Below are 23,941 nucleotides of genomic sequence, written 5' to 3'. Positions count from 1 at the left end.
GGATTTGCTTTGCAATGTCTAACTGAAACAGCCTTGGGAAGAACAACAACAACAGTACTTATCTGGCATTGATGAACCGAACTGGAGTCGAGCTGGCTCTGCATCCACAGCACAGTTAATTCTCCATCTGGGCTAGCCGGCACTGGATATTGGAGAGTGGGCTATATCTTGACTGTTATACACTGGGTTTTTTTCTTTGTAAAGTGGTCATTTGTATTAGTACGCTCTATTGTTGTAGCAGTATCGCAAAAATGGAAGTGACTGTACACTTTCATATTTACTTTCTTTTTGTGCCTTCTTATAGTACAAGTCAACTGGCTTCATGTCCTGGCCACCGTAGTTTAAAAGGAGGCCACAGCAACCAGCTACCAGTACTGGACCTGCTGCACAAGTGGGATCCAGCTCATCTACTCAAACATGACCTTTGGCAAAGCGTATTGTTAGCATTGGGAATGATGAAAATTGGCATAATTTCATTACAGATAAATGTATGGCTTCAGATCTCCCAGAAGGTGCATCTTTTCTAAAATTATTCCTCCATCATATTAGCAATGACCTGCAAATGAAATTTCTTATGTGTCTTTTTTCTTCAGCATGTTTTATAGACAAAGTAAAACAGTTTCTTCCTCTCATTTTTTATTTTAGACCTATCAAATGTTACTACCTTGTTTTGTGCAGGGCACCCACAAAGTGAACGCATACTTGTGTTACTGATTCATGGTGCAAAGCTCTTAAGTCAACAAAGGCTGCCTTAAGTCAACATCAGCTTTCTGTTTCAGTTACTTACTTTCTAGTTCCTTGATATCTTTGATAGTTTTGCTAGTTTTCTAATTATCTGTATATCTTACAGGAAAGCCAATAGTTTGAAAAAGGCCCCAAATTTCTGTTATACTTTTAAAGTTAGCTGTTTGGGTTTTAGTAACAAAATTACATAACTTCCAAATAATCCTTTAAAAGTATTGAAGTACATATATATACTTTTATTTTCTTCTGTTGTTTGTACTGAAGTGTGTAGTTCTGTGTTCTCACTGCTAACTTGTTCAACATGTTTGTTATGCTTCAGAGAGAATGCTCTCCATGATGAGACTGTGCCTGAGTCTGCTGTGCAGAATGGCAGCTGTGTGAGAAATGGCAACCTGAAAACACCAGTAAGTTGATTTTAATTTTTTTTTATTATTATTATCAAATTTATTTTCTGTCTCATTCAATTGTTACAAAATGGAGTATTGCATAAAACAATCACAATACAGTGCATCTAGTCACTGAGTACAGCCAATTCCATTGGCATCAATACCTCAATGCTGGCTTTTGAACAGTCAGTTCATTTCAGTGTGTGTTCTTCCTTAGCTGTGCATTGTGTGCAGCTGATGTTAATTTGCAAGTTCTGTGTTTACCCTGTGAGTGAAAAGATGTAGAAGAGCTTCTGTGCTTGCTGTCTATTCTTTAGAAATCACAGCTGCCACTGAAAAATGCCTTCTGGGTAGTACACAACTGTTTAGAAGCTTCTTTCCTGTTATACCTTCTTATGCTTACGACTCAGTGTTGAGAAAAAAATTCAAACTGGTAAATCGTTTCTTTCATCCCCTTCTGGTATGGTCATGTTTGATAAGGCTTTATCAGTGTCCTTGAAGTTAAAAGTTAGCACCCTGGGGAAATCATTACAATGAGAGTAAAATAAACTTGTTATTAGGGGCTAATTCATGCACCTGTGAATGGCTATTATGTGTCACATTTTCTCACACACTTTCTTTGCTTGACTCATTTCAGAGAGAGAAACGGAAGATCCGAGAACAGTGTGAAAACATAAGGAGAAATTCTTCCAGCAGCAGAAGAGTGAGCCAGCTGCAGAATGGAGAAGTGGTTGAGGCAGTTACGTTGTTTGAAGTGGTCAGCATGGGGAAGCGGGCCATGCAGGTATTTCTGACTCTGAATTCTGAGAGGAGTTGGTGGAGGGAAGATGGATAAATAGTGGTCATTTCAGTTATTTATACTCTGGAGCATTGAAATTTTGTTCTGTTTTGGCATAGATAGGGAAGAAACATGTTTGATTGGAAAACTTATGAGCATGACTCCTGAAAGGAATGCATCTTCAAGAAATTAGTGAAAAAGTAGCTGTCAGACATTTAAAAAGAGGAAGGAAGTATGTACCTAAACCAATCATCCTAAAGCAATCTCTGAACACATGAAAAGAGAATTATTTGAAAAAAATACAGAAAAGGTTTATCAGTACAAAACTTTGGCTGCTCAAGATTCTGAAAATCAGGCATTTTTTTTCTGGGAGCTTGCCTTTCGGTATTTTTCTTTTATCATTATTCCAATACAATTTGATAGCAGTTTGCATAATAGTCAGGCTCCCTGTGCATCTATATAGCTAGCAACTTTCTTCATTGAGAGGAAGCCCACCTACCCATATTCTGTGAACATAGGTGCGTATTATGTTTCTGTATGTGTATGAAGGATTAAAACCTGGATTAACTCTGTCCCAACCAAAACCAGCACAAAAGTGAAACTGTTACCTCAGTGCTGACAAGAAATCAGGCTTTTGGTTTTTTGTATATTAAAATTATTAAAGCTGTGGTTATTTTCCCTGTTAACAGAGAGCAAAGAGTCTGTGAATAGCAACATTGCCTAGAGCAGAACTTGTGAATGAGCCGTTGAAGACTTCATTTTGCCCCAGAAGGAGTCTTTTGCATGTGCTATTAGAAATGGAACAAAATGGTGTGGAGTTTATTTTTGTAATTTAATGGACATGGAACAGTGTTAGTCTGTGTCTTTATTATGAGTGTCCTCAGTGGAGTGTGGCATGCTGTGTTCAGCTCCTGACTAATGAGTTTCTGTAATCTGTTCCAGTCTGTAGTAGATGACTGGGTTGAAGCTTATAAACAAGACAGGAATGTGGCACTTCTTGATCTGATCAACTTCTTCATTCAGTGCTCAGGCTGTCAAGGTAATTTACTCTCTTATTAGCCCTTTCCATTGTCTGTAGGTAAGAGTACTCTGAAGTGTGCTTTCTAAAATGGGATTTTTCTTTCCAGTAAATCATGTACTTATAATCTGTATTGTTCATTAAGACAAACTCCAGATGGGCAGTACTAACAGTAAAGAATGCTGCTGTTTAAATTCTTTGACTCTGTGTTTACAGCATGCCAACTTGCAGAGCTGTATTTGAACACGGTTTGCAAGGTCAGGTTGCTGAAGTGGCGTGTCACGTTGCTTTGCAGAATACCCACATAGGGAAGATGTTTTTGATGACCGTTCTAATTAAAATACAGTGTTTCAGTTGCCATTTGTTTTGTAATTTCCTAGTACCTTTTGCTTTGCTAGTATCTTTATGTGAAAATAAACAACTAGCAAATTAAGGTCCCTGCTTTGGTGGCTAGGAAAGCAATCTCTTGCCTCACTGTGGTTACTTTTACCAGAGGGTTGTGAAGCTGTCTGTTTCGTAACAAACATTGAGACACAGTGACTGCTGGGGACAGTTTGCTAGTGAAATGCTTCAGGATGGCAAGTAAGAGTTTTAAGAAGACTATTCCATTAGTTTGAAACTTCTGCATACGTTTAAGCAGCTGGAATGTACCTTCTACACTTTAAAATTTTTTTCCAGGTGTTTGACTAATATGCCTTCTTTTATGGAAGATGTTTTGGGGGTCTTTGACTAGCAGTGGGCAAAATTTTGGTGAATCCTTGAAGTAAATGAATGGACAGAGAAAATACCCGTGCCAGACAGCACAGGGCAGATTTCTGTAATGTGAATTTCAGTTTTGGTTCATCAGTATTTTTACTATAAATGAATGTAATTGAAAGCTGGAGAGGGACTTTTTACAAGGGCATGTAGTGATAGGACAAGGGGTAATGGTGAAAGACGGTAGATTTAGATTAGATATAAGGAAAAAATTCTTCAGTGTGAGAGTGGTGAGACACTGGAACAGGTCACCCAGAGAAGCTGTGGATGCCCCCTCCCTGTAAGCGTTCAAGGCCAGGTTGGATGGGGCTTTGGGCAACCTGGTCTAGTGGAGGGTGTCCCTGCCCATGGCAGGAGGTTGGAACTAGATGATCTTTAAGGTTCGTTCCAACCCAAACCGTTCTATGAATTTATGTCTCCCTATGTAACATGTTGCCTGTAAACAGAGATAAGTCAGCCTGAATCCCCCTTCCTTGATGTTTCTAAATTTAAAATTAAGTCCTTGCTGTGGTTTGAACTTGATTAATGTAATATGCTTGTCAGTAATTCTTTTTTAAAACATTACTTTTCTAGGCATGGTAACAGCAGAGATGTTTCAAAGTTTGCACAAGAAGGATGTAATGCAGAAAATGACAGAGACCTTTGATGAGGTAGGCACAGCTTTGACTTTGCATGGCTTTTTCATATAAACAATAGGCTTTACCTTACTAGCCAACCTGAACAGAGTTCCTGTTGCTTATCAGGAGCTGTCCCCCACTTCTTTCCTTTAGGAAAATAATCCTCCTTTTCACAGGAGAACTTTGGTGTTTTAATAACCTATTTTAGCAGCAGCAGGATACTATTTTTTTTTTGTAAGTCACTTTTATTTTTAGAGTTTTATTAGGGCTAGCTAACTGCAGTCTTCCTGAATATGACTTTGTCTTAGGAGTTCTTTTGATAGCAACTTTATAGAGGTAAATATAACCCAACATTGCAGCAGGTAAATGGTTCCTTGGTACTTGGTTGATAGGTCCTTTTAAAAATCCTGTTGTGGATTACTGATATTTTTTTTTTTGCTGATATTTTTATTTTAATCTTTTCCTTCTGTTTTACTGAGAATATGAATTTTTATAACTCTGTCATCTGAAACAAGAAAAATGCATTTCTGATTTTTCATTGTCAAAACAATAGTGAATATCTCATTTCTTGCAGATTGTTAAGAAAAATGCATAGCTTTACAATACTCTTTCACTGTTTGAGTGCTTCTTGGCTAATTATGCCAACATCAAATTTTCTGCAGCATTCTCAGTTGCTTCTGTGTTTTTTTTCTGTATTTGCCACTTCTGAATTGATTTGTCAAGCAGCAGCCATCAACCTTGCTTTAATTGAGCATCTCTCAAAGACCAGCTGCTGTAGAAATTCCCACAGAGGATGAATTTGCCAACATGGTTTTCTTCATTTTAGAAGCATAGTAGCACTTGGGCTAATTTTTGACAGCAACGATCCGATATGTGTCTGGCCATATGAATTAGTAATCTGGCACTTGTTTCTCAACTAAATTAGCCCTGAATAGCACTCTGGTAGGTACAAAGATGTGATTATTGTTATCATCAGACTGGATGTGTTACAGCTCTGTAACCTTTTCACCTGTCCTAGTGTGCAAAAAGGAAGGTGCTGCAGTTGCCTTAGAAGTGGTATTTTGCATGCTATAAAGACAAAGTAACTTTGTTTTTGGGGCAATATTCTGACATGCTACTCTAGTGAAGCATTTTACCAATGGAAGGAAGTGATGATCCCTTTGTTAGATACTCCATGTCTCTGTTTTTTTTCTTTTTTTTGTTAATTCTAAATCCAGTGAATTCTGCAATTCTTTGTCTGTTTTTTAGATAAACTGATTAAAAAAACCTCCTAAAATTACTTATACAGAATTTAGTATTTTTAAAGACGGTAGCTGTCAGCTTGTTTAATTTACTCTTGATATGTTATGACTAGTATTGAACTAGCATTAATATAGAAAAAAATTGTCTGAAGCAACCATTTTTATGTTTACCATGGTGGTTAGGTGGTTGAAAAAATGCTTGAGGATTAAACCAATTTCTTTTAAAGCAGGAGTAAGAGCAAAGTAGTTTGTTATTTTCAAGTGAGTTGTTTCCTCTTTGTATTTGTGTTTCTTTTTCCTCCTAGTTGTCTCTTGTCTTTTTTGTAAATAAGATGGAAATGTAACTTACTGATTTAGTTGAGTAGTGCCATATAGGACTACTGTGATTTCAAAAATATTTTTTGAAAACAAATGATAATAGTAGTGTGAGTAGTAACGAGAGTGGAGAATATTACCAGATATCTGCTTGAGTACCTCATCTTGCCTTTTGATTTATATTGTTTGTTCATAGCATTTGGAACATTGGAAAATTAAAGGTTTTTCTGTAGTTCTTTATTCTTGCTCACTTTGGTGATTTAACCATTGCTTTACTGTTCGATTAATTAATTGCAACACTATATCCATGTACCAGTGCCTCCTCCCAAAATTCTCACTAGTGTTAGTGGGAAATGCTAGTGGAATTGAGTCTGGCAAGAAACATGAAGGACAACAAGAAAAGATTCTACAAATATATCAACAGCAAAAGGAAGACCAAGGAAAACATGGGCCCACTGCTAAATGGGGCAGGGGCCCTGGTGACAAAGGACACAGAAGAGCCCAAGATATTCAACGCTTCTTTGCCTCTGTCTTTACTGGTAAGACTGGCTTTCAGAAATACGAGATCCCTGAGACCAGAGGGAAGGTCTGGAGCAAAGACTACTTGCTCTCTGTGGAGGAGGATCAGGTTAGGGAACACTTAAATGGACTGAACATACCATGTGGTCTGACAGAATGTACCCGGGAGTGCTGAGGGAGCTGCCTGGTGTCATTGTGAGGCCCCTTTTGATTATCTTTGAAAAGTTGTAGTGACTGGGAGAGATTCCTGAAGACTCAAATAAAGCAAATGTCCTTCCTGTTTTCAAGAAGAGCAAGAAGGAGAGTCTGAGGAACTCTGGCTGGTCATCTTCATCTCAGTCCGTGGGAAGGTGATGAATCAACTAATTCTGGAAATAATGTGCAAAGACATGAAGGACAAGAAGAGAATCAGGAGTAGTCAGCATGGATTTATAAAGGGCAAATTCCAACCTGATAGGTTTCTGTAATGAAGAGACTGGCTTGGTGGATGACGAGGGAGTAGCAGATGTTTATCTTGACTTCAGTAAGACTTAACACTGTCTCCTTATAGACAAGCTGATGAAGTATGAGTTAGTTAACAGTGAGGTTGACTGAAAACTAGCTGAACAACCAGGCCCACAGGGTAGTGATCAGTGGCACAAAGTCCAGTTGCAGGCTAGTCACTAGTGGTGTATCCCAGGGCTTGATATTTAGGCCAATAGTGTGTGACATCATTAATAATGTTCTGGACAATAGGGCAGAGTGTACTTTTGGCAAGTTTGCAGATGATACAAAGCTGGGAGGAGCAGCTGCTTGACTAGGTCCCTCTGCTGTTCAAAGGGACCTCAACAGACGGGAGAGATGGACAGAGGGGAACCTCATGAAGTTCTTCAACAGGAAACCGCATGAACCTGGGGAGGAATAACCCCATGCACCACTACACGCTGGGGGCTGACTAGCTGGAAAGCAGCTCTACAGAGTAGGATCTCTGTGTCCTTGTGGATAAGATGAACATGAGCCAGCAATGCAACCTTACAGCAAAGAAGACTAACAGCCACCTCAGCTGCATTAGGAGGAGCATTGCTGGCAGGTCATGGGAGGTGATCCTTCCTCTCTACTCATACTGGTGAGACCACATCTGGAGTGCTGAGTCAAGTTCTGGGCCTTCCAATACAAGAGAAAGATAGATTTACTGGAGTGAGTCCAGCAAAGGGCCACAAAGATGATTAATGATCTTTCAAATGAGAAGAGGCTGAGAAAGCTGATCCTGTTCAGTCTGAAAAGAAGGTGGCTAAGAGGGATCTTATTCATGTGTAAAAATACCTGATGGGACGGAATGAGGAAGAGGAAGCCAAACTCTACTCAGTGGTGCCCAGTGAGACAGTGAGCACAAGGGCAAGGCAAGATGGGCAATGGGCAAAAATTTAAATGTATGAAACTTCACCTGAACACAAGAAAACACTTTTACTGTGAGAGTGGTCAAATAATGGAACAGGATGCCCAGAGAGGTTGTGGAGTCTCCATCTGTGAAGATGCTAAAAAGCTGACTGCACACAGTGTCACCCGACGCTGAGGGGACAGATTCTTTTAGGGATCCTTGTCGGAATGATGACGGCACTAGTTGTAGTTACAATTAAAGCTTTATTTTCTTAACAGGATATTATGATTTGTATAGCACCGAATTTATGATTAGAATGGCACAGGATTTCTAAAAGCAGAATCAATATAGTACAATCTGTAAGTAACATAATACAGAATTTATAATAGAACTTACGATTTCTAATCACCTAAGTAATACAGAATATGTCATACAATTTAACTTAAAATTTCTAATCACTGGACCCTCTGCAAATCCAGTCAAATCTTACTATGTGGTTAGCTATATCAATATAACAATCATAATCTAGACTTGAAAGTCATATAAAAAAATATGAATTACTCAGCTTGGTCCTTGGAGGAAGCAGATGGCTGTGGAGGTGTCCTTGCCACTGGGACGTCATGGGTCTCACTGTCCAGCAGCAGCTCCAGTCCAAGTTCCCCACTTAGGCCTTGTAACCCCTTGATTTTATGGACAGTGCTTTGTGTGCTGTTATGCTTCCCTGTTCCATGACAGGGCCATCACCACCACCTGGCCGGCCAGGTGCCTGGGACCTTCAAGGCTGATAAGGAAGGGAGTAATTGGCCTGGTGCCTGGGAACCTTGAGGCTGGTAGGGAGGGGAAGAAGAAATCTGTTTGGTTTGTCATCTTGGTTCACAGGACCTTCGGGGCCTGATAATGAGGGAAAGGGAACAAATAACATGACCTCCTGGGTCATAGAGAATGGCTGGTTGCCTCATAAAATGGCGTTAGTTATGCTAACCACATAACTGGGGGTAGGAGCAGGGGGTGCCGGTCCCATATGGCATGGGGCAGCCTGCTCTGGCTGACCTTGCTTGAGCAGATGGGGTTGGATTAGATGATCTCAAACAGTCCCTCCCAGCTTCAGTCTTTTCAGTTTGTGAAAACTTGTACTGTCATTGGAAGCAGAAAATGGCTTTAATGTAGCAATTCAGAGGCATTTCTGTCCTCTTTGTGGGCCACAGTATTCCTCACTGGAGGGACAGGCTTGTCTTCAGGACCACTGCTTTTTGTTTTCCCTTTTTCTTAAACTATTCTGTTTCTCTCTTCTGCTTTTCTTCCTCTATGTGGCATTTTATTTCTTGCAGCAGTTCTTCATTCTTTTGTAGGTTTCCTTCCCTCTCCTGTTTTGTTGCTGAAATGTTTAGCAGCGGAAGAGTTAAGTTTGATGCATAACTGTACAGCCAGATGGGGATAGGAATACTTGTGCTTCACTGAGCCTAATAAAGAACCCTAGATTTCCTGCCTTTTGTCTTGGACTATTGCAGAGTTGAGGAAACATCTCCAAATCAAGTCACGCTAGTGCTGAGAATATTTCTCTAGAACTTGAAAAGCTCAGAATGATTTTATGGAGTTTAGATGTTTTACAGTACTGTCCTGGTTCTGGCAAGGATAGAGTTAACTTCACAAGGAGCCAGGACAGGTGACCCAAGCTGGCCGGGGCTATTCCATACCATGTGATGTCATGTTCACCATAAAAGGGGGCTAGTTGGGCAGGGGTGGGTTCAGTGTGGCTCCTGGACGGTTTGAGCATCCGGTTGGTTGTGGGATCAGTAAACGGTTCTCTGTTATCACCCATTGTGGATATCTGTTATCAGTACTGTTGTTGATTGTTTCGCTCTCCCTTGCTGTCCCAGTAAACTGTCCTTATCCCAACCCTTGAGGCTTTGCCGTTGTGCTCAGCTGCTGGCTACGACTAAACCACGTCAGTCCTTTTGACACCCAATGTGGGGCTCGAGGGGTTGTGATAACGACAAGTCTGACCCAAGTGTGTTAAAACAAAGTTTTTACAAGCATTTATGATGTTATTGAAACAGTTGCTGGTCATAACGATGTTCTGTTTGGTCACATGGCTCTGTTTTGTAAACCCGTGTTTACTCTATGTAATCCCTGTGGCGCTGTTTATCACCTCTGGGAGAGGGGTTCCTGTTCTCATGTTGTTGTATTGTGTGATAATGACTTATGATAAGATATCATCGACAGTCATGAGTCTGAGCTGGTACGTGTATGTAGCATTTTGATCAGGCCCATACCTCACTCAACATCTTTCAGAATTGATTAATAATTGCACCCAATCTATGGGGAAGACAGGGGGGGATACCTTCTCCCACTCTTTCACCTCCCCTTTTCCCTTTTGGTTGGTTACAACAATTTTTGAGAATTTTGAATACCCTTGGAATGTTCAGGCCAGTATATTCCTATTGCTAGGTCTCCTGCATGCTTTCCCACTCCTGTTCAGGGTTAGCAAAAATTGTTCTAAGAATACCACCCAGGGATCTTCCCCAAGGCTGAATGGTCAGGGCTGGCATGGCATGTGGGAGAGTATGGGCGGGTATCTAGAGACCCTTTCACTCCCAATGGTTTGGAGCTTCACTCCTGAACAACTTCAAGACCCTGATAAAATGGTAGAATATTTGAAAGAAAAATGCTGCGGGGATTCTAAGGAGACACAACTTACTGCGCTGTGCTGGGCCCTGGCCACAATCTATCAAACACTGCTGGATAGTAGACAGCACCATCCCGAGGTAGAGAGCGGACCCACAGGCACTGCAGCTGCCCAAGCCCCCCGCAACAGGCACTGTAGCCGAGCCAAAAGATCAACCCATATCAGTATCAGTTGCCCCTATACACAAAAAGAAATACACAAGGAAATCAGTTCGCTTAGTGAAAGATGATGATGAACCAGGACCATCACAAGAACAAGAAGAAGAGCCAGAACCAGAAGTGATCACTTGATCCCTGTCCCTGAGTGAGCTGCGAGATACGCAGAAAGATTTCATCCACCTTCCAGGGGAGAGCGTGCGAACGCAGTGGTGACCTAAGCTGGCTGGGGGCTATTCCATACCATGTGACGTCATGTTCACCATAAAAGGGGGCTAGTCGGGCAGGAGCGGGTTCGGTGTGGCTCTGGGATGGTTTGAGCGTTCGGTCGGTTGTGGGATCGGTAAATTGTTCTCTGTTATCACCCATTGTGGATATCTGTTATCAGTACTGTTGTTGATTGTTTTCCCTCTCCCTTGCTGTCCCAGTGTTTGAGGGTCCCACCACCCATTGCTCTCAGGGTAGTTTTTAGCAGTCCATTGTACCTTTCAATTTTCCCAGAGGCTGGTGCATGGTAGGGGATGTGATACACCCACTCCGTACCATGCTCTTTGGCCCAGGTGTCTGTGAGGTTGTTCCGCTTACTTACCACCTGTACAGACCCGTACTTCAGCTGTTAGGAGTAAGCGTTTTTCTGCTCTGGAGAGGGGATACAGAGCGTACACACCACGAGGTATCCTGTGGTTTTATCTGCGTGACCATGGAGAAGACGTGAGGAAATGGGATGGGAAGCCCACCTCAACCCTGTGGGCAGGCGTACATGAGCTACAAGGCAAGACAGCTGTACAAAGGGACTCTTCCAGAAAGAATGTTGCTCCAGTTTCCACTGGGCAGCCCCCCAGGCCAAGTGAAAGGCCTGACCGCACTTCTGATCCTCTTGAAGGGACTTCTAAGTCCTTTTTGCAAGAGGTGAGTAGCAAATATGATGAGCAGGATTAGAGGGGCCCTGCCTCCAGCCAGGTGGAGGAACGGGACAATCGGGTGTATCGGACTGTGTGGATCCGATGGCCTGGCACATCGGACCCACAGGAGTACAAGGCCCTAGTGGACACCGGTGCACAGTGTACCCTAATGCTATCGAACTATGAAGGGGTGGAACCCATCTCTATTTCTGGTGTGACGGGGGGATCCCAACAGTTGACTCTGTTGGAGGCTGAAGTAAGTCTAACTGGGAATGAGTGGCAAAAGCACCCCATTGTGACTGGGCCAGAGGCTCCATGCATCCTGGGCACAGACTGCCTCCGGAAAGGGTATTTCAAAGACGCAAAAGGCTACCGGTGGGCTTTTGGAATAGCTGCCTTGGAAGCGGAGGAAATTGAACCATTGTCTAGTTTGCCTGGTCTCTCGGAGGACCCTTCTGTTGTAGGGTTGCTGAAGGTTGAAGAGCAACAGGTGCCGATTGCTACTACAGCTGTGCACCGGCAGCAATATCACACCAACAGAGACTCCCTGGTTCCCATCCACAAGCTAATTCGTCAGCTGGAGGGTCAGGGAGTGATCAGCAGAACCCACTCACCCTTTAACAGTCCCATATGGCCAGTGCGGAAGTCCAATGGAGAGTGGAGGCTGACGGTACGCTATCGTGGCCTGAATGAAGTCACACCGCCGATGAGTGCTGCTGTGCCAGACATGCTGGAACTTCAATATGAACTGGAGTCAAAGGCAGCCAAATGGTATGCCACAATTGATATAGCTAATGCATTTTTCTCGATCCCTTTGGCAGCAGAGTGCAGGCCGCAGTTTGCCTTCACTTGGAGGGGCGTCCAGTACACCTGGAATCGACTGCCCCAGGGGTGGAAACGCAGCCCCACCATTTGCCATGGACTGATCCAGACTGCACTGGAAAAGGGTGAAGCCCCAGAGCACCTGCAATACATTGATGACATCATTGTATGGGGCAACTCAGCAGAGGAAGTTTCTGAGAAAGGGAAGAGAATAATCCAAATCTTGCTGCAGGCTGGCTTTGCCATAAAATGAAGTAAGGTGAAGGGGCCTGCGCAGGAAATCCAATTTTTAGGCATAAGGTGGCATGATGGGCAGTGTCAGATCCCTATGGATATTATCAACAAAATAGTAGCCATGTCTCCACCAACCAACAAAAAGGAGACACAGGCCTTCTTAGGTGTTGTGGGTTTCTGGCGAATGCAAATTCTGAATTACAGTCTGATAGTAAGCCCTCTCTACCACGTAATCCGGAAGAATGATTTCAAATGGGGCCCTGAGCAATGACAAGCTTTCGAACAAATTAAACAAGAAATAGTTCCTGCCGTAGCTCTTGGGCCAGTCCAGGCAGGACCAGATGTAAAAAATGTGCCGTACACCACAGCTGGGGAGAATGGCCCTACCTGGAGTCTCTGGCAGAAAGCACCAGGGGAGACTCGAGGTCGACCCCTGGGGTTTTGGAGTCGGGGATACAGAGGATCCGAGGCCCGCTCCAACGGAAAAGGAGATATTGGCAGCCTATGAAGGGGTTCGAGCTGCTTCAGAGGTGATTGGCACTGAAGCACAGCTCCTCGTGGCACCCCGACTGCCAGTGCTGGGCTGGATGTTCAAAAAGAGGGCTCCTTCTACACATCACGCAACCGATGCTACGTGGAGTAAGTGGGTTGCACTGATCACACAACGGGCTCGAGTAGGAACCCCCCATCATCCAGGAATTCTGGAATTGATCACAGACTGGCCAGAAGGGAAAGATTTCGGAATGTTGCCAGAGGAGGAGGTGACACGTGCTGAAGAAGCCCCACCATATAATAAACTAATAGAAGATGAGAAACCATATGCCCTCTTCACTGATGGGTCCTGTCATGTTGTGGGAAAGCATCAAAGGTGGAAGGCCGCTGTATGGAGTCCTACACGGCGAGTTGCAGAAGCTGCTGAAGGAGAAGGTGAATCGAGCCAGTTTGCAGAGGTGAAAGCCATCCAGCTGGCCTTAGATATTGCTGAAAGAGAAAAGTGGCCAATGCTGTACCTCTATACTGACTCATGGATGGTGGCCAATGCCCTGTGGGGGTGGTTACAGCAGTGGAAGCGGAGCAACTGGCAGCGCAGAGGCAAACCCATCTGGGCTGCCCCATTGTGGCAAGATATTGCTGGCTGGCTAGAGAAGCTAGTTGTAAAGGTACGTCATGTAGATGCCCACGTACCCAAGAGTTGGGCCACTGAGGAGCATCAGAACAACCAGCAGGTGGATCAGGCTGCCAAGATTGAAGTGGCTCAGGTGGATTTGGACTGGCAGGGTAAGGGTGAATTATTTCTAGCTCGGTGGGCCCATGACACCTCAGGCCATCAAGGAAGAGATGTGACATATAGATGGGCCCGTGATCGAGGGGTGGACTTGAGCATGGACACCATCTCACAGGTCATCCATCAATGTGAAACATGTGCCGCAATCAAGCAAGCCAAGCGGGTAAAGCCTCTGTGGTATGGAGGCCGATGGTTGAAATATAAATATGGGGAAGCATGGCAAATCGACTACAAGTACCTAGTCAGAAAATGTTGGAAAGGGATATATACTTAGACTTGCTGGGGAAGCATATCTTAGAATTAATAATGAGGATTGTACCTTGTATATGTTTGCTTATAAATTTTAAAACCAACTTGTCTCTTACTTCTAGCAAGAAAACTCTGTTTTTTTTATATAAAAGTGTGTTTTTCTTCTATCATTAGTTATAAAAATAACGAGATGAGAAGGGACAAGATTTTGTTTAATGTGTTGGATTTTATAAGCCATGTGTAATACAAATTGCCTTAAGTTTTAGTAGCTTTTTAAATATGGTGCATGGTTTTGATGTTTTTGTCTTTATGAATCAACTGTGCATTTCATCAAAAAGCTTTTAAAATTTTGTTTCATGTGTTATAGGAAACCGGGTTGCAGTATAAGAAATTTGTGGCCTATCCTTGGATCCTGACGGTTACTTGGCCAGTGGACACAGTAAGGTTCTTTTGTAGTTTTTTGCAACTCACGCTTTCAAAGTGCCTGTCTCTTGTGATTGACTTCAAAGGGAGGTGAAGGTGACTCATTGAGTTGGGTGCAATGAATTGCTCATATAGCATTTTGAACAGGCTGATGTATGTCAAGTTGCAGTGGTGTTCAAGAACGTTCCCCATCCCTTCCAGCAAGCTCTACACACACATGTATGCACACAGGTTTAGACAGACAGGTTTGTTCAAAAGCTTGTTTCATCAAAATATTCTCTTGCAAACATAAATGTTTGATTGTAAGAGTATTTTGAGAACAGAAACAACTTTTCTGTAATGCTTCTTCCCATACAGCACTTTGTGGTGGGTTAACCCTGGGTGGAGGCCAGGTGCCCCTCCAAGCCGCTTTATCGCTCCCCTCCTCAGCTGGACAGATGAGAAAAAATATAACAAAAGGCTTGTGGGTTAAGATAAGGACAGGGAAAGGTCATTCACCAACTACTGTCATGGGCAAACCAGACTCAACTTAGAAAAAATTTTATCGAATTTATTATCAAGCAAAACAGAGTAGAGCAATGAGAAATAAAACCAAATCTTAAAATACCTCCCCCCACCCCCTCCTTTCTTCGCAAGCTCAACTTCACTCCCGATTTCTCTACTTCCTCCCCCCCACCAGCAGCACAGGGGGACGGGGAATGGGGGTTGTGGTGAGTTCATCACACGTTGTCTCTACCACTCCTTCCTCCTCAGTGGTAGAACGACTTGCACTCTTCCCCTGCTCCAGCGTCAGGTACCTCTCATGGGAGACAGTCCTCCATGAACTTCTCCAATGTGAGTTCCTCACACGGGCTGGAGTTCTTCATGAACTGCTCCAGTGTGGGTCCCTTCCATGGGGTGCAGACCTTCAGGAGCAGACTGCTCCAGTGTGGGTCTCCCACGGGGTCACAAGTCCTGCCAGCAAACCTGCTCTGGCTTGGGCTCCTCTCTCCACGGGTCCACAGGTTCTGCCAGGAGCCTGCTCCAGTGTGGGCTTCCCATGGGGCCACAGCCTCCTTCAGGTGTCTCCACCTGCTCCGGCGTGGGGTCCTCCACAGGCTGCAGGTGGAATCGCTACACCCCCTCATCCTCCCTCCATGGGCTGCAGGGGGACAGCCTGCCTCACCATGGTCTTCTCCATGGGCTGCAGGGGAATCTCTACTCCGGCGCCTGGAGCACCTCCTGCCTCTTCTTCTTCACTGCCCTGGGTGTCTGCAAAGTTTCTCACATCTTCTCGCTCCTCTCTCTGGCTGCAAAAGCTGCCACTCCTTTTTTTTTTTTTTTTTCCTCCTTAACTATGTTATCCCAGAGGTGCTACCACTGTTGCTGATGGGCTTGGCCTTGGCCAGTGGTGGGTCTGTCTTAGAGCTGGCTGGTATTGGCTCTGTCAGACACAGGGGAAGCTTCTAGCAACTTCTCGCAGAAGCAACCCCTGTAGCCCCCCAGCTACCAAAACCTTGCCATGCAAACCCAAAACACACTTGCAGCATTGTGGGGAATTCATCTTAACTCCTTGTTGGCACTTCACTTTGATTTTCCTCTCTTTCCATTGACTCTGTATGAAAGAAAGAAATGTTTCCAGGATGAGTCAAAGCAGGAGCCTCCACTGAGTGATTTGAATGGTTCTCTGGAAGAACCCAGTTAAGTGCCTAATCTGACTTGGTTTCTGCAAGTAGAGTTGCTCCTCTTTACTGGGTATGGAGGGAATCTAAGGGAATCCCAAGTTAGGTGCCTTATTTAAGTGGTGTGCCCATTATGCTGTCTATGTATTTACAGTATGCATATTACTGTTAATGAGTATCACAGTATGATATACATGGACAGTAGAAATGCTTTTAAGAAGTGAGATGTCTTTCTGTGTTTGTGCTGCTTTTCATATTGAGGAGTAAGCTACTGTGATCAAGTAGGTATTTCCTGAAGTTGTAGGTTGTCTTTCTACTGTCTGTGTCACAATCAAGGAGCACTTAATGGTGCCCGCTGGGGACTTCCCTTTCTGTCTTGATATTTGCTACTACTGTTAGGCTCTGAACTGACTCTTGCAACCTGATCAGGAATGCATCCCAAATTCCAAATTTCCAGTGTGCTTTAGGTTGCAGGCATCCCTAAGATCGGTCTGTGTTTGTGGTGTTGGTTTTTTTGGTGGTGTGGGGTTTTGTTTTTCTTTTTCCTCCAAGAAAGCAGTGGATCTTGTGCTTTGTAAACAAAGCTACAAGAGAAGAGCATAAAGTGCTCTAAGTACAGGAGGTTATTCTGGGTGTGAAGCTGCAGGTCAGAAAACATCTGAGAAGGTGTTTCACCAACTGAGGGACCAGCTGAGTAGTGGCGTGCCTTCAGGATTATGTTTTCCATAGTGAGTGAAGCTTTGGAATTCCCTGGCTCCATTCATACTTGGAAACTATCAGGATGCAAATTAATATTCAGAGCCATTCCTGGGATCTGTGAGATGCAAATGAAATAAATGTTCACACTGCCTGAGGTTGCCATGTACAAAGTCTTCCTAGTGTGCTCTTCACTTGAGGCGCCCCATTTTGTGTGAGGAGTCATTTGAACCACCATCTGTCTGCTTTCTTCCTGGCAGTGTCAACTGTACTCTGAACACTGTTGTGGCTTTATTGTAAGCTTTATTGCTTTTTGCATAATGTCAAAGGTACTGCTTGTTTACTGTTCTGTGGAGGTTTTTGGAGACTTAGGTGCTGGTAGTGTAGGTAACTCAGTATTTTTCGTGAAGCTGTAGCCTGATAAATTCCTTAAGCTGGCAGTGCTGCTGTGAGGAAAACAGTCCCATCCTGCCCCATACTGCAGATGTTTATTTTCACTTCCCCAAGATCAGATCTCTTGTTTAAGACACATTTGTGTAATTACATGCTAAACAATCTTGGGGAACTGATGCCACTGAAAAACAATTTGGCAAAGTAGCTGCTCTTTTTCAGTCACTTCAGTTTCCTCCTGGATTTGAACATGCACTTGGAGAAAAAAGGAAGGACGGGGAAGTGGGGAAGCACTACTACTTGTAAGGAAGTAGAAGAGGCTAGGAGTGCTCATGGTTTATGGCAGTGAGAGTTATTTATGATGCCATGACTTCACATGCCCTCTCCCACCTCTCTGTTCACAGCTACCTCACATACCTTGCTCTCAGATGTGAGCTGTCATGACAGTGTAGCTCTAACGAGGCTAGTTTGTATCTGTGCTTGCTTGTAACCTAGTTGCATGTCCCTACTTTGGTGTAATAACCATGAACAAAGTTATTGGGGAGGTGAGGTGAAGCTGACTGTCAGCAAAACCCTCTTTGATGTTCAGTGGGAGAGAGAGATGTAAATGGTGTGCACGAACAAAACTAATCAGTGTGTTTTCTCTTGACTCTTCTTTCTTGTGCAGGACAATGAAGACTACCCGTTGATCAGAACAGGACCCTATTGGAAGAAGTTCAAGGCCAATTTCTGTGAATTTATTGCAGTGCTTGTCCAACAGTGCCAGTGCAGCATCCTGTATGATAGCTACTTGATGGACACTATCATCTCGCTGCTTACAGGCTTAGCAGACTCCATGGTCAGAGCATTTAGACACACAAGCACTTTGGCAGGTAAAATAACTCACAGAGTTGCCATAGATCATTAGTTTTGTTGACTTGTCTACAAAAAAACCTGCTCAAAACTGAAAAGCTCTCTTTACTGGAGCAGTTGTTCTCTTATGCGCTGACAGTGCCTTCCTCCTAATCTATGTTACTGTAGTACACACAGGAACAAATTATTTATATCTGAATGGATGCTTTATGTATGATAGATCTAGACCAATTTTTCTTTCTAAAGAAAATGTCTTTAATGTCTGACATTACTAATTTTAGAATTATGCTGTGTTCTGATTATTCTTTTTTTTGATTTTTGCAGTAACTGATTTTTCACAGTCAGTTTTCTATTTTGTTATTTTCTTCCCTCCACTAATTAATGTGATGAACTTGCATTAAATGCTTCACCTATGAAAGCTTCCTTTGGAGAGCTGTTATTCTTGTGGTATCTGTGCAAAAAAGAACATTGCTTGTAACACTTTTTTTTTCATGCAACATGAATGTACTTTTTTTTTCCCTAAAGCCAGTAAATACCCTCTCTGCCATGCAAAGAACACTTAAAGTATAATTTGTTCTAAAGTACACCATTGGCTTTGAAAACTCAAAAAACCCACTTGGAATCTATGCAAAACAACATCTAGTGATCCTTAGAAAAACATGAATTTTTGTCAATTCAAGTAAAATATTAAGATTCCCAGTTTTTTATGGGCGAGCTTCACTATTGGGTTTTTTTTTTTTTTTTTTTTGGTTGGTTGGTTACTGAAAATCACCTGTTCCACAACTCTAGGTTCTTTTGCAGAAAAATCAAAAATACATAAACTAAGGAGAGAGTTATCCAGTAAATTATTTCTCTGACTAGAACTCTGGACAAAACTTGTAAATGACCAGTACTATCACTAAATTTTCCTTTTTTGATCATTGTTTACCTTTTAAAATAAACACTGTACTTTAAAACAAATTGCTGTAATCTAGTAATGTTGGTACTTTGAATAATAAACTGGATTTGGCTAATCATATCCTTTTTGTGGTAAAAAGTGGTGAATGTATTTACGCTAATATCTTTGAGCTAAGCTAAATATGTTGGATTTGTTTCCTTTTTAGCAATGAAACTTCTCACAGCAGTTATAAGCGTACATCTGAACCTTGATGTCAACAAGCACAACGTTCAAAGATTATACGAGGTGGAGAAGAAGAGGATAAGTGGCAAGAGGACCAATTACAGGCTTGACCAACTAGAGAGAAAAAGGAAAGAGGTTAGGCAGGTGTCTTTTACATCTTCACACATCTCCCATGAAAAGAAGGATTGCTGACAGCTTGCTTTTGGGTTATTGCAGTTCTTTGAGGTTTATATGTTTATCCAACGTGTGGTGCAGAGCAGTGGTGACTGGCTAGATTAAGAGGTACAAAAATGATTAAGGTAATAACTGACCTATGTACTGTTAACTTGCGATGTCTGTCCAATTAATTGCTTCTATAGATTGGCATCATTAGCCCTTGATCTGTACACAAATATGGATTTACCCACACATGTAATTGCATTAGTAGCTCTGTGTTGTGGGAGCGCAGTTTTGCATATGTTTATACAAATTGCAAGCCAAAATGTTAGTTCTTGAACTGAATTTCAGTGAATGAAAAAGGACACAGGATAGCTGTCTGTGTAAGTCTCTGTGTAAGTAAGGCACTGTAAAAATGGTCATAACTTCAAGTATGACCTGTGTCTTGCTGCTCAGTTTCTGTCATTTCTTCCCTGCTCGGCCAGACAGCTCCTTATCAACTCCCAGAGACAGGCCTATAACTGTAAGACATGATTCTGGCTTGAGGGCAGAGGTGACTTGATGTATGAACATCAAGCATAGTTCCTCCTCTCCTGACCTTAGAATCAGCTACCTCTGTTCTGAGCTTTGTATGCCCATGGACTTCTCTGTTATAGAAAACCCATTTTTGTGGGATGAAGTGTTTGGGTGAGACAGGGGTTTTTAGTATCATCATAAGTCTGATCTTATGGGGAAAACAGAGGAAATGTGGGGGGGGGAGGGAGGAGACAAACTTGTCACCCTTCCTGATGCTGTTGATGAGAGATTGTTTTTATTAAGTGGCTTAGATTTCCATATGTTCAAAAATAGATTTTCAGGGCTTGGTTAAAATACATGCTCATTGTGGAAGAAGTGCATTTTGAAAATTCCCTTGTCTGCCTTTCTTCCATCTCTGTTTAAGTGCATAAAAAGAGAATTTGGACCTATATGTGAAGATTGCTTAATGGTTGTGCTGTATCTTTCTGTGTATTGATAGAGTAAGACTCACTATATCAAACATATTATCTGCTGTACCTTGTTTTCCAGGCTAGTAGTTGGTATCTGATAAATCTTTCATCAGGATGTAGCTACAAAAAGGCCAATTGCTAGTGTAGATATAGATCACTCATTTTGTGGTGGTACCACGTGTAAACGCTGACGATTGTACCACAGTAGTATTGTAAGTGAACTGATGCAAATTTTTCATGTGTAATAAATTGGGGGACCAATATTAACATTCAGTTCTCTTTGTATTTCAGTATGAGCATAAGCTTCTAGAGATACAGAACATGATGAGTGCTATTTTCAAAGGGACGTTTCTAAACCGTTATCGGTAAGAATAAAAATAAAGCTGTGATGTGTATCTGTGTTCCCAAGAAACTCTTGCTTAGATTGTCCAGATACCAGAATCAACTTAAACATCCTAGAGACACTGATGGTGTCAAGGAAAGTGTAGCAGTTAAATTATTTTAAAGACTTTGGGCTTATGAAAGGACCTCTCAAGTATGTGTCTTTAATTTTTCTTGCTGGCTCTAGAGCAGTGCATTTGTGACCAAGAACATATCCGGAATTACAAAATAATTATTGCATGAAACATTTGTAGCTAAAAGTGGTCTAATTGTTGATTGAAGACTAACTTAGAACATTAATGTGAAGATACTTGTAATATTGGATTGCACATGCTTCTGCAATTCCAAAAAATAAAAATATCGCAAATAATATAATTAGTACATATTAGGTATTTTTAATGTATTAATATTACAATTTTATAATTTCAGTGATGTGATCCCCGAGATCCGAGCAACTTGCATGGAAGAAATTGGCAGCTGGATGAAAACATACCCAGATGCTTTTTTAAATGATAGCTACTTAAAGTACATTGGCTGGATGCTGTATGATAAGGTAAAGTTTTAATTTTTCTTACTGGGGACAGTAGATGGCATTTTTTTTTTTTTAATTTTCTTTAAAGAATCCTAATGTTTACATTTTTGAGAGTAGACATTTAAGACTGTGGTGGTAGAAACAATAATTTAATTTCTTCCCCCTTTCATGTTTTATTTTTAAAGCCATTGTAGCACTAAAGAGCAGAGAACATTTTTCCAGTTCTGTAGCAGTGCCCCCCCACTGTGTGTGCCGTTATTTTTATATGTTACTGCATCAGGAGCTATTACTGAATTGTAAAATGGACTATATCCTTTGAGCACATGCAGTGTTAAATGTTGACTAAAATTATCCTTTTACATTTGATGGCTGCATTTAGAATTTTGCTTTATTTTATAAAAATGAACAAATAAATATTGCCAACAGTAAAATAGTCTTCAGTATTGTATTTCTCATTTGGAATTAAATGGATATAGAAAATATTTACAGGAAGTCCAGCCATTTCCCAAAGGATTTTCTCATTTTCCTTATGGTAAGTTTTTTTTTTTTATTTTTGAGTAGAAGCACATTTGAAAACCAAAAAAAAACCCCCAAACCACCAAAACAAAACAAAACAAAAAATCAAAAGAAAACAGTAACTCAAAAATATGCTTTTTCTCATGCTTCTAAAATGCCTGTGCGATTTTAAATGTTTGTTTTGAATGGCTAATTACCGAAATTGGCACACTGTACTTCTGCAGGGCACCTTTTAAAGTGTATATAGCTTTTGTATAAATTCTGAAACGTCCTCAGTTTTGTGTTGACTTTAAGTAATGTTTGTGTTCTGTGAATAAAATTGTAGTTTCCCACAAAGCCAGGAGGGGGAGCACAAAGCCTCTTACTTCCCTGCATTGTGCTAGGTTAACAGTTGGACTACATGATCTTAAAGGTCTTTTCCAACCTAAACGATTCTATGATTACTGTAAAGGTAGTATTTAGATTTTTAGAACAACGGATCTATCAAGAACTGTCCTCTTTTCCTGCATAAATTTTATTTGATCAGAATATCATTTTAGTATATGTTCAATGGGGAGAATTCTCAAAAAAAACCCAAAAAGTCACTTTTGAAGATGATGTGTCTTCACTCCCAGTGTTGTACAGTGAAAATTAACAGCTGGTGTCTCTGATTAATGCACATAGCTCATCCAGTGTCATTTGCTGGGAACTGGAAACAGCTGTTTTTCTGAAGCTTATTATCTGAAAGCAATGCAGATGCAAGCAGAGTGAGATAAAGTGAGAAGTCTTCCATATTCCACATTTGGCCGAGACCTGGTAGTGTGCCACTACTGGTAGTTGCAGTCCCGGCTGTGCTTTGTAATTTGCAGCCACTGTTAAGTTGCCCGATTCCAAAATGAGAGCAGGGCATTTTTGGCAGCAACAGGGGCAGCAGTGCTTTTATATACATCTGAATGTTATTTCCCACTACTCCTCCTTAATAAGCATTTCCATTCCATCTTGTTGGGGGTGGGTGGCAAGAAACTGATATCTCCCAGAGCCAATTTTCTTTTAGAATATGATGTAGAGAAGTTTGCCAAATAATTTAGGTCCCAGAGTGGAACAACGACAAAAGTATTCTAACGGTGGGGGAAAACCTGGCCAGGATCATCTACAGTGCTGTAAATAGAGATTAAGTTCAGTCATCTGGGAGTCTCTAAAGCGGAGAGGGGAGGGGGAAGGAAGACTGAAATTAACATTTTGTCTTCAGAGTTTTTTATCTGAATATAATAATTCTTTCTTCCCCATGAGATACCATTTTGCCATTATAACCTGATATGAGACTTTATAGTTTTATGTGAAATGCTATTTCCTAGTGCAAGAAGATGCTTCAAATTCAGTGGTAATACACTCAAAATTGCATTGGAGGATCAATCTTTGGCCCAGTAAGAGTTGTGGAACAGTGCTATGAAGATACATTTTTAAGTAGTTCACATTCATCTGCTAGAAATAATTTATCTCATTATTTTTGAGCAACAGTTAATACGAAGTCTGACAGCTGTGCACAGTTGAACAATCTTACATATAAGCCCAGTGCATTTGTGAAACCCAGGCACCTAACTCATGCTCAAAGACACTAGTGTTCTTCCAAGGGTACATATATAGCTACTAAACCAGCATCCAGATCCAATGAAATGAGTGCTGCTCTGAGCGGCAAGAGTTGAAGGGAAGTGCTGTGTAAAAGCTTCAGTGTTCAAGACCACAAAAATTGAGATGAATAAGAAGAAGGATGGGGAAAATGGAAGGCGGAACCAGCAGTCAGGAAAGGAAAGACAGTTAAAATGTGGATGCACACTTGGGACCTCCCACCATGTTAGACTAGCTTTGTCTGGAACTTCAGGGCAAGTGGTTGAGGTTTTCTCATTAGACTATGAAAAATACCCAAAGAAATTCTGTGGAAACAGGAACTTGCTGTTGAAACGAACATCTGTGTCCTAACCACGTGATCCTCCTGGCAAATTTCAGGAAATTGAAAGGGTTTTTAGTTTTGCCTCCTATTCAAAATGGCTATAGAAATTGATGCTATTGTTACGGCAATTTCTGAAATCATGGATCGTAGACTCATAGAATCATTTTGGTTGGAAAAGACCCTTAAGATCATCAAGTCCAGCTAGTAACATAGTACTGCCAAGTCCACTGCTAAACC

The 23,941-nt window shown here is 41.8% G+C and overlaps 1 protein-coding gene across 5 annotated transcripts in view; it reads left to right on the top strand.

The window, feature by feature from the left end:
• LOC104643131 (cohesin subunit SA-2) overlaps nucleotides 1–23,941 on the top strand; it is a 68,923-nt gene that overhangs the window by 4,217 nt on the left and 40,765 nt on the right. For 3 of the 5 annotated variants that reach the window (XM_075737012.1, XM_075736987.1, XM_075736997.1), the window contains exons 3-11: nucleotides 1,064–1,148; nucleotides 1,768–1,914; nucleotides 2,851–2,947; nucleotides 4,256–4,332; nucleotides 14,432–14,503; nucleotides 17,902–18,106; nucleotides 19,190–19,341; nucleotides 20,640–20,713; nucleotides 21,159–21,282. In XM_075737012.1, coding sequence (XP_075593127.1) covers nucleotides 1,064–1,148; nucleotides 1,768–1,914; nucleotides 2,851–2,947; nucleotides 4,256–4,332; nucleotides 14,432–14,503; nucleotides 17,902–18,106; nucleotides 19,190–19,341; nucleotides 20,640–20,713; nucleotides 21,159–21,282 — 1,033 coding nt within the window. Of the gene's footprint in view, nucleotides 1–304; nucleotides 513–1,063; nucleotides 1,149–1,767; nucleotides 1,915–2,027; nucleotides 2,141–2,850; nucleotides 2,948–4,255; nucleotides 4,333–14,431; nucleotides 14,504–17,901; nucleotides 18,107–19,189; nucleotides 19,342–20,639; nucleotides 20,714–21,158; nucleotides 21,283–23,941 lie in introns of all 5 variants that reach the window. The other 2 variants (XM_075737022.1, XM_075737006.1) reach the window with 2 other exon arrangements.

This window comes from Balearica regulorum, chromosome 1 (assembly GCF_011004875.1).
Source record: "Balearica regulorum gibbericeps isolate bBalReg1 chromosome 1, bBalReg1.pri, whole genome shotgun sequence".
Lineage (NCBI taxonomy): Eukaryota > Metazoa > Chordata > Aves > Gruiformes > Gruidae > Balearica > Balearica regulorum.
This window is presented reverse-complemented; position numbering and strand designations above follow the sequence as displayed.